At 43.5% G+C, this 10,818-nt stretch overlaps 1 protein-coding gene across 1 annotated transcript; it reads left to right on the forward strand.

Annotated features, from left to right (window-relative positions):
- The first annotated feature begins 8,699 nt into the window (after window positions 1-8,699).
- On the forward strand, window positions 8,700-10,486 carry LOC118175557 (heat shock transcription factor, Y-linked-like). Its single transcript, XM_035341918.1, has 2 exons — window positions 8,700-9,347; window positions 9,821-10,486. Exons 1-2 carry the CDS (start codon window positions 8,781-8,783, stop codon window positions 10,460-10,462), a joined length of 1,209 nt encoding a protein of 402 aa, XP_035197809.1. The 5' UTR covers window positions 8,700-8,780; the 3' UTR covers window positions 10,463-10,486.
- Window positions 10,487-10,818: the final 332 nt, after the last annotated feature.

Consider the following 10,818-nt stretch of genomic DNA (forward strand, 5'->3'; position numbering starts at 1 on the left):
TTGTGTCTCAGTTAACACAGTGCAAATACTTTGAAATTGTTCAGAGAGTACCTACAGTGAGAACAGCTGTCTTTGCCTTAACTTTCTGTACCATCACTGTTTTATAAGAAAGAAGTACAATATGTAGTGTCTTAAAATGTTGTCTGTGAATGTGTTTGTTGAATAAAGTATTTCCACAAACAGTGAAGAAGCTAATGGTGTAATCAGAATAATTTTAAGCAGTATTATTTCTATTAAGATGACAGAGGGTTTCCATTCTAATATACCAAAGAGCTTGTGTGGTTTTTTTTTGTTGTTTTGTTTACAGCCTTTTACAGATTGTCAGGGTTTTAAAGTTCTGTTTATTTATTTATTTATTTTCACAAAGATGTTCTACTGCTGCCCAATTAAAAATATAAAATGTATAAAGTTGTTCTGTAAAACTTCTTCTCCTGGAAGTCACACTCCATTTTTCTGTATGTACCTATCAATTTTTAAGACATGTTTTTTTAGCATTTTTAAAGCACAGAGAAGTTGATAAAAGTGCAAATGAGTCTCAAAAGTGCGTAACTGCTTTGCATGTAACCAAGAACCTTATAGCAGTGTTCTTGGTGTCTTTGCTGAAGTGTATTGTCTTTGGTCATACAGGATCAGACTGAAGGGTTTGCCTTTGGTTATTCCATTTCACCAAGCATCTCGTCACTTGTCTTGATGTTGGCATTGTCCAGTGCCTGTTGGCTTTAGACTGTAACAGGTCATGGAAGATGTGAGAAAAATCTCAAACAGTTTTCTTCAGATAGGATCTTCTGTGAAGCTGCTTTATTTGCGATTGCGATGGTGGGCATCCTGTCAATCAGGAACACATTTTAGCAAACAAACCCCAACCTTTTATTCCCTATTACCTGACGCCTGATCACCTCCCCTGTTTCCTCATTGGCTGAGTACTACAGGTACACAAGGCACTCAACGCTCCTCTATACCATATATGTACAATTTTTCTTTTTTTCAACCCTTTAATTTCTCCTTTCTTACGTTTTGAGAACTTGCGATCTTTGTCTTACTGTTCTCACACTGCTCATCCTCTTTTTCTCAAGCTCCTACCTTATTTTGGAACAGTGAGGCCTTCTACTGTCCACTTATCTACTTAGCAATTCTTATTATGACTACACAACTACCTTGGAATAGAGAAAAATAATTCTCTACTGCAAAAACACAACTTTGTTTCTCACAATTCCCCCCTCTTTTTTTCTTACTCCTACTGTTGTTTTTCCACCTCTTGACATACCGCACTCTTGAGTCTTTCCAACGCTAAGGTGCAATATTCTTCTTCGGATGTCATGGGGGATGACAGATATACAATGCCATTATTATAATAATACCAACAAATAGTTGTTTGAGCCAACTCTGTTCAAGTAACCAGGAAGTTTCTCCCAAATGTTTCTAAATCCCCAGGAATTGTCATCTTGAGCTACTCTATGTAGGATCTTGTTGTGTTTTGTTTTGTTTTTTTCCCAAATATTTTTGAGATCAGTCAAATTCATCCTATTTGATCTACATATATACAGCAACTAGTAATAATTACAATGCACACTCTTCCTTATGAGGTTATTAATAAATCTAATACTATTTGATTCTAGAGCACTATTTTTGCAAACTTATAAAACTTACTTTCTAGTTCTTCAATTATAGCTATTTTCCAAGTAGTAAACCTCAATGATGTCAGTTGGATATTAGAAAACAGATATTTAGAAAATAGATTAATTATTAATAATATTAATTACATTAATAAATATCAATGAAATAATAATAGGTAATAGATTGTAGATAATATTAATAATGTATAATAGATAAGAAAGAGCAGTCAGGCACCGGAATGGGTTGCCCAGGGAGGTGGTGGAGTCACTGTCCCCGGGGGTGTTCAAGGAAAGGTTGGACGGGGTGCTTGGGGACATGGGTTATTGGGTGACATTGGTGGTAGTGGGGTAGTTGGACCGGATGATCCTGGAGGTGTTTTCTGTCCTTAATGTTTCTGTGATTCAATGTTACACTGATGAGAGGCTAGAGCCTGAGCTGGAAAGCACCGTGTGGAACACAGGAGGTGCAGGGCAGTCCCTGCGGTCAAGGGGCTGGCTGTCTTTCTCTCAGGCAAGCCAAATGGCCCAGGGGAGCCAGCCCTAGAAAAGGGTCCCTCAGCCCCCCCAACCCTCCTTCCCCCACATGAGGACATCTCCCAGGCCGCTCCCAACACAGCCGCCTTTGGCCACACATGGGCCACTTCATCACAGAGGCTTGCTGAGGTCACAATGTCCACCACTGCCTCGTGGGCCCTATAAAACAGGCCCCCTGCTGCTGGCCCCGCTACTCGCTGAGCTACTAGGAGACTAGAGGCAGCAAGGCGAGAAGCGGCTCTGCTTGGTTTGCAAGGACAGCCATGCTGTCCAGAGCAGCAGCAAGAAGGAAGGCAGCTGGCAAGGAGACGTGTTGTGGGCAGAGAGAGAGCACCTGCAGCACCAGATACGGCAGATACCTCTGGTGCACAGCCCACAGACACATACCAGCAACATCATTGGCACCACAGGCATGAAAATCAAGCCGACAGTGGCATGGGACCTCAGGGTGGAACAGGCTGACCCCCTGGTGCGGCACCCTGGCCAGAAAACATGCCGAATCGACGACATCCTGTTTGGGCAGTCCCGGGCAAAGACTGGCTCATCCTCCTGCCCAATACCATGGAGCCCATGGAGCTGGATCCACCAGAAGATACGGAGGAGGCAATGGAAGTGGATCCACTGCTGCCAGAACGGACCTGGGACTACCCCGGCACGTCTTCACTCTGTGCCATCAGGAAGCACAAACAGCATCACAGGAGTGCCCGGCCAGGTCCCTACTTGTTGCTCAGGCCCCATCCCAAGCATTAGCTTGGAGCCCCCAAATCTCACAGACATCCCGCAGGCTTGCCTGCAAGATGTCCCAGCAACAAACAGCTCTTGCCAGTTCTCAGTGGTTGTGTGAGTGCTTCTTTCCCATCCCCCAGCCCTTGTGCGACAGGTGGCATCCCTTCTGCACAGAGCCTCGAGGAAGAGCACAAGAGAGGACACAGCTCCCTTCGGGCTGCTGGAGGAGTCCCCGAGGGCCACCATGCAGCTTTAACACTTGTGAAAACAGACTGAGGGGTGAAAATAGTAGTGTGTAAGCGATTATAGGTGGCTAATTTATTATATTAGGAGTGAGTTTCTATATCTGAGTAATGGTAACGACAGACATGGAGAAGGCTGAGGTACTCGGCAACTTCTTTGCCTGCACCTGCATTGGCAGATGGGCTTCCCAAGTCTTTCATTTCCCTGAACCCATAGATGGAGGCTGGGGGATCAAAGTCCCACCCACTGTAAGTGAAGAGCAGGTTAGACACCACCTGATGAATCTAAACAGGTACAGGTCCACGGGACCTGATGACATGAATCCCAGGGTCCTGAGGGAACTGGCTGATGGAGTTGCCAAGCCTCTCTCCATCATAGCTGAAAAGTCCTGGCACAGGGTGATGTCCCCAGGTATGAGTCCATCCATTCTCAGCCGTTCTTACTGTCGTCTCAGGAGTCAGAAGCACTTGGAACAGTCTGTCCCACTCAGGTTGCAGCTTCGATTCTCTCCATGTTCGCATCAGATCCCAATGTCCTGCTTGGAATGGATGGATCAGGACTTCCAAGGGTGGAGTTTGAGCTAACAGTCCATGGGTCCTGAGAGATGACAAAGAGGACGACAGCCCGAGTATATAGTTCTTAAGAAAAACATCTTTTGTCTCAAACTGAGGTAATCTATTCCCTTTATCCATGTACAGCAATCCAAATAATATTTCATATGGTGAAACTCCCACATCTTTTCTTGGTGCAGTTTGAATTCGGAGAAGTGCCAAAGGTAAGCACTTTGTTTGGGGAAGCTGAGTTTCCAGAGCTTAGTCAATTGCTTCTGTACTGTCTGATCCTCTCCACCCTTCCAGAAGATGAAGGATGCCAAGGAGTGTGAAATTTCCACTTAATTCCTAGAGTCCACCTTAGCCCTTGCAATATTTCTGACATAAAGTAATTTCCTTGATCAGAGTCAATATTTTCAACAATTCCATACCTGGGAGTTATTTGTTCTAGAATCACTTTAGTTACTATGTTCAGAGTAGCAGATACTGAAGGGAAAGCTTCCACCCACCCTGACAAGTGATCTACCAAGACTGATAAGTATTTAAATCTACCTCTAAGCTCTAAGGAGTTCTGTAAAATCTACCTGTACATTTTGGAAGTGTTGAATTCCTGGTTCTCACCCCCTTTGGGCTGAGTGTGAATAATTTTCCTGTTTACCTTTTGACATACTACACAACTCCTGCATACTTGTTCAGCCGGAGTATATTTATTCCTACACATACATATTTCCATTGTACAGTGCCACATGTTGCTTGAATTCCCCAAATGACCCTCTTGATGTAAAACAGTTAATATTTGCCTCATTAGCACTTTATTCAGCATTTCTCTCCCATCAGGGAGTATCTGTTTTCCTTTGGATGTCATGACTCCTAATTCCTTAAAAAACTCCCTCCTTATCTTCTGCTTTTCCTTCTATCTCTACCTAGTCCTTAATTTTGAGCCAAAATACCACACTGCGGTTTATCTGAGCTCTTTCCTCACCTGTGTATGTCTTTTCCAAGACTCCTGGGAGACACCCTCAGAACTGAAAGTACTTCTGAAGTAAAAGAAATAGAATACATGAAACAGCGCAAAGCTGCACCAGGTGAAGTTCAGACTGGACATCAGGAAAAAAAATCCTGATGGCCTCCTTTGATTTTCATTGCAAAACTGATCCTGGTTTTGTCTGGGAAAGAGTTAATTTTCTTCTTATTAGCTGGTGTGGTGCTGTGTTTTGGGTTTAGGATGAGAACGCTGCTGATAACACACCGGTGTTTCAGCTGGGACAGAGCAGTGCTTACACAGAGACAAGGACTCATCAACTTCTCCTGCTGCCCTGCCAGTGAGGAGGCTGGAGATGCTCAAAAAAACGCTGGGAAGGGACACAGCCAGAACAGGAGACCCAGGCTGGCCCAAGGGATGCCCCATACCATATGGCATCATGCTGAACAACAAAGCTTTTGGGGGTTGGCCAGGGATGGAGGGGTGCTGTTTGGGGACTGGCTGGGTATCCATTGGTGGATGGTTAGCAATTGCATTGTGCATCATTCATGTAAAATATATGGTTAAAAAAATGACAAAATTTTAAGTCTTGATGAATCACTGGAGTACTAACTGGTACAGTTACTGTGTCCTCTTTGCTGCCTTACTGCTATATGGAAGACCTACAGAAAGTAAAAGCTGATAACTTGGTAGATAGTCATATTGAATGTAACCATACTGTGTTCTGACAGACACACCAAAACCACGATCTTCAGGATCGATTAATTAAATTTTGAACCAATATTTATGAAGAGAAAACTGCTTATTCAGAAACGAATGAGTTCCCCTCAATGTAACACACTCCCGAGTGTTATTTCACACACACAAAAAAATAAAATAAAAATAAAAATAATTTTTTAAAAAAATATAAACAAGGCTAATATTTTAATGTGTGAGATAAACCCAAAAACTATGGAAACAGTATTTCTGGGCAAAGTGACAGTTGCCTAATGAATATTTTTTTTGCCCCTTAGCAATGAACAAAATGGTTATAATCATCTGGCCAAGCTTTTTGTTAGAAAGGATGCTGCTACTATCTTGAGAGAGCTGGAAGCCAATTTTCCTAGAACAAGATAGTTCAGTTGGAAGGGACCTTCAAAGACTGAGTCCAGCTGCCTGACCTCTTCAAGGATAACCAAAAGTTAAAACATATTAGTGAGGGCGTTGCCCAAATGCCTCTGGAACACAGGAAGGCACAGGGCATCAACCACCTGACTAGGACGCCTGTTCTGGTGTTTGACCAGCCCACAGTAAAGATTTTTTTTCCTGATGTCCAGTCTGAACTTCACCTGGTGCAGCTTTGCGCCATTTCATGCATTCTAGCATTCTTGCTTCAGAAGATGTCAGGGTTGCAAACTACTGTTTCTGTTAGCATGGGTCAAGATGGTTCTGGATGCTAATAGGAAGTGCGTCACCCTGCCAGATGATTTGTGTATGCCATTTTGTTACCACCGGATTTGAGTAAAGTAAATGAGCTATATCCAGCCTGGGGATCAAGCAGTTGCAGAAGATGCTTAGTAATTGACTACTTGTTTCTCACAAACCACTGAAGATTTAGAAGAGAGTATGCCTAGACAATACGGTGTTTGGAAAACTGAATGAAATAGCGGTTGTATTAATCTCCTGATGTTGGTGGTTGCCATGTTTTGTCTGCCTAGAATATGGGAATCAGATATATGAAGCTGGGGATATAACAGCATCCTCTTCTGAATAAAGTAAAGTCAAAATTGTGGAAAGACTGACTTGCAGCTTTTTTCTCATACAACCAAACGTGTATCTGTACCACTATACAAATAATACTTTACTGAGTTCTACACTTAAAGATAGAAATTGTTTTCTAGGATAATCAGCAAGAAAGCTGGCCAGCTGTAGGACAGCATCTTCAAAGCAGTAGTAATTCCTTACTTAACGTATGCAGTCTAAGTAGGACTAGTATGGAAGTATCCGTTCTGATTTTTTAAAAAAATAAAAATCTGAAGACTAGTTGCTTAATCTAATGAAGTCATGCACATTACTCTCTGGCATAAGGTGACAGTTGCTCCAGTTATTTTCAAGAATGTAGTGGTGTTATTACACTTTGGGAAAAAAAAAAAAGAAAAAAGAAAAAAAAAAAAAAAAGGAAAACGGTGTAGTCACTAAGTGGATATAAGTGGATAAAACACTGGAATTAAACTGTAATGTAGAGATCTTGTTCGCATGATACACATATGTGAATTCAGCTTAAAAGTCTAAATTCGGGCTTCTCTCATGTTGCAGAACCGGCAGTGAAACCTCTGCACACTGTAAAAATAGCACAGAACCAGTAACAAGGATGTCTGATTTACGTTGCAGGGGAGATATTTGGTTAGTTCTTTGTGTTTTTTTCTTTTTCATAGGTGTATGTACTTCTGTTTTTTAGAGAAATTACCCAATTAAGTTAATCCGTATTGCTTTATTTTCCTGCTTCATGCATTCAGTGTATCTTTAGATACATCTTGAAATAAGAAAGCCTATAGTGGGCACACGGAAAAAACCAGGAGCTACGATCAGGTGAGATGTTAGTGACTAAGATGTGTAACTTCTTTTAAAGGTCCAGCATCCTACTGCAAAAATGCTTGTGATGGCTTCCCACATGCAAGAGCAAGAAGTTGGAGATGGAACTAACTTTGTCCTTGTTTTTGCTCAAGTCCTTCAGGAACTAGCCTAAGACCTTCTGAGACTGGGATTATCAAACTCAGAGGCAAACTCTATCGTTATTGCAGCTTGAGTTCAGATTGCCATTGGTCAGTATTCATAGCACTGTGAAGAGTTTGCTTCCTTCCAAACTAATTTTTAGTCAGAGGTGTATGAAGAAGAACACTGTATGTTTTTGCTGCTTGTGATTGTTTGCTTCCCTTGTAAGCTTTTTCACTTGTTTCTGTTTTATGGCCCTTTTACAAGGAGGTAGAAGCAATACGAATGCACAGCGAGGTGAAATATTTGTTGTTTGCTGCACAGGTGATTGAAAAATATGGAAAAGTTGGCGAGAAGGCCCTAGAAATTCTTCCAGACCTGGTGTGCTGTTGGCAAGGAACCTTCGAGATTTTGAAGAAGTGGCATCTTTGTTGCATAGTTCAGTGATACGCAGACAGAATGGCACTGAAAGTCTTTTGTTGAAGCTTATTGCTCAGGCCTGTGGTAAGTGGATAAGAACATATCTGTGCACGCATCTAAAAACTTGAAGACTAACATCTTCATTTATGATAAAAGTTGTGGTTAGTTTATCAGGTTAAACTGATGGAATATATCAGCCTCTGAAATTAGTACAACACTGAACTCTTTGTTGACGTTGTGGCTTGGAAAAGGCCTGTCCTTTCTACTAAATCCTTACAGAAATAGCTCACTGCTTTTATCTTTCAAGCAGAACACCATTTTTCATAGTTTTTTGGTCATTAAGAGGATACACGAAGAGAATTCTGCAGAGATTTAAAAGGCTTAGAGAACACACTGATTTTGTTGGCTTGCTTTCTAAATTGCTAAAATATCAAATCAAAGCATAGGAAGTGAATCAAGAAATGAGGGGTTGCACATCTTCCGTTTATGGCATTAGCAAAATAAGACGTAGTGTCTTATTGTAGTTGGACCTACAGAGCAGCCTCTGGCAGACCATCGACATTGCAGAGCATCACCTTGCTGAAGCAGCGCTATTGAAGTCACTAAGCATTTGCAAGAAACAGTGACAAACTGGTAAGAGATTGCTGTTTGCTTTTGTTAACATTGCCTGCCTGGGAGACTGATTTCCCTCCCCAGCTGGAGAACCAAGAGGGTCACCAAGGAGGCCAGAAGGGGGCTATTCAGGGGACCACACAGGGAAGGGGAAGCAAGGTCCAGGTGAGGAGGGATCCCCTTTAAATAGCTTTATTTGCTCCTTGCTCTTGAGTCAAAACACCCATAGCTGTGTGCAGGACCAGAAACATGTCTGCTCTGGCTGCTCCAGCCAGAGCCACACTGTGATATCATCGTGGTGACACAGGGGCGTCATGGTGACGTTTGAACTTCCCCCACCAGAACCCCCAGACAGTCCGTTCAGTCTCACTTGCTCACTGGCAGGACAAAAAGTAGCTGTTCACAGAAATGGCTGCAGATGGAAACTCCACTGACAACGAGAGAAATGAAATTAAACAGGAGCCACTTCCAGAAGAAACATCATACGTTTTTGCTCCAGACAAGCTGCTTGAGTCTTCGGACTCTGCTCCTCCTGAACCTCTGGGACAGGATAAAGGAGCAGCTTGTGATGCTCCTGTAGCATCAATGCAGGAAGAAAAAGATCCCCAGGCTCTCACTGATGACCATGAGACCAAACATGTCCCTCATAATTCTTCTGAGGAGAACGCTGGCAATGGCAATGTCTTCTCATCCCTCAGCTTCCCAAAGAAACTCTGGCACCTGGCTGAAAGTGACGAATTTAAGGCCATCTGGTGGGGTCACTCTGGAAACTGCATTGTGATCGATGAGGAAATATTTAAAGTGGAAGTGCTGGGAAGGACAAGACCTCTGAAAATTTTTGAGACCAAAAGTATTAAAAGTTTCATTCGTCAACTGAATCTGTATGGATTCACCAAACTGCAACAGCGCTTGCAAAGATCTCCCTCGCTTCCTGAATTTCTGAAAGAAGAGGATGCGTTTTCTGCTCGTAGGAAGGTACCTCAATTGCTCCTCACATGAACCAATTCTCACAATATTCTGGTGGGACAGATGGATGTTCCAATAAAATAAGCCTTGGCAATGGAGGAGATGAGGATAACAGTAGATGTTCTGATCTTAATTTCTTTTTCAGGCTACTTCCAGGTATTTTTGAGGTAGCATTGCTGAGTAGTAGAAATGCAGATAATACATTTGGGTTGTACCCAATGAGTTTGAACCCATGGAACAGAAAGATAAATAAATTGGGCTATGATGAGCCTATTTATTTTAAGATATTTGCAACGTACCAAAACTGTATCATCAGGACTGTATCATTAAGTTTTGGTCGGCCTAAGCTTTGGGCTTAAACTGACCAACAGATGTTTGCAACCCATGATTGCCTTTAACAATTAAAAATCTTAGTTCTTGTATCTTGCTGTTTCTCAGTCCCAGACTGGTAGCAACTAATTCTTCTCCTCTGCATTTTTTAGATACTCTACTACTATAACCCCATCTTCAAGAGAGATTCTCCCCACTGCAAGCGACGAGGTGCCTTGAAGAGGAAAGCCCTGCAGGCAGAGCTGGATGAGAGCTGCCCCAGCAGCACCCTATATGCCCAGCCTGGGTGGATAGGTGCTGATATGGATGAGGAGGACCCGCTGGCAGCAGCTCCAGCAGAAGACACACAGCCAGCAGCACCCGCGGGGTCCCCACTCCCCAAGCACTGGGCAAAAGCCAGCCCTCAAGCCAGTGGTGCCCATACAGCCTCGCAGGGAGCTGCTCCCACCCTGCCAGATCCTGCTGCAGCAGCAGGTAGGGACAAGCAGCAGCATCTGGACCCCTCCCTGCTGCTATCAGGCAGCAGCCAGACCTCAGCCGCCGCTCCTGCTCCCTCCCCACACCACATCCTACCTTCCCAGATACCCCTGTGCCCAAACGCAGGAGCTCCGAAGGCTCCCTCGGCTGCCCTGCCTCCCTCCGGCCACCCGCTCTTTCCAGAGTCCTTGCTGGCAGCAGCCTCTGCTATGGCCATGCTGCAGCCACCCAGCTGGCAGCCCCTGGCAGCCCCACACTGCCCGACCTGCACCTGCGACCAAGACAGGGCAGCTGCAGGCGACAGAATGGCACCCTAGGATGGGACAGCAGCACCCCCTTACAGGTTCCTAGTCCGTTAGTTCATAGATTGCTTGTTCTGGAGTTAATCTGCTTGAATAATACAACTTTTCCAGTTCCAGGTGTCTTTTTTTATTATTTTCATATGGGAAAGTCCCAGATTGAATTTGTATTTTGTCTTTCAAAGGGAAGTAGAAGCAACCATTCTAACATCAATTTGATGGTTTTCCATAAGAGACAAGCTCTCTAGGTTCTTAGCCACAGATAGTAAAAGACTGGATAATGTCTGCATGCCACATACACCAAGGATGCTCTTCCTCACAGAATCACAGAATTGTAGGGGTTGGAAGGGACCTCAGGAGATCATCGGGTCCAA

Source organism: Oxyura jamaicensis, chromosome 1 (genome assembly GCF_011077185.1).
Source record: "Oxyura jamaicensis isolate SHBP4307 breed ruddy duck chromosome 1, BPBGC_Ojam_1.0, whole genome shotgun sequence".
NCBI classification, from domain to species: Eukaryota; Metazoa; Chordata; class Aves; order Anseriformes; family Anatidae; genus Oxyura; species Oxyura jamaicensis.

What these genes read in the sequence shown, in the direction of transcription:
- LOC118175557 (XM_035341918.1), top strand. Translation starts at nt 8,781, where the DNA reads ATGGCTGCAGATGGAAACTCCACTGACAACGAGAGAAATGAAATTAAA. An exon ending in CGTTTTCTGCTCGTAGGAAG is followed by an intron (nt 9,348 to 9,820) that starts GTACCTCAATTG and finishes TGCATTTTTTAG; the next exon opens with ATACTCTACTACTATAACCC.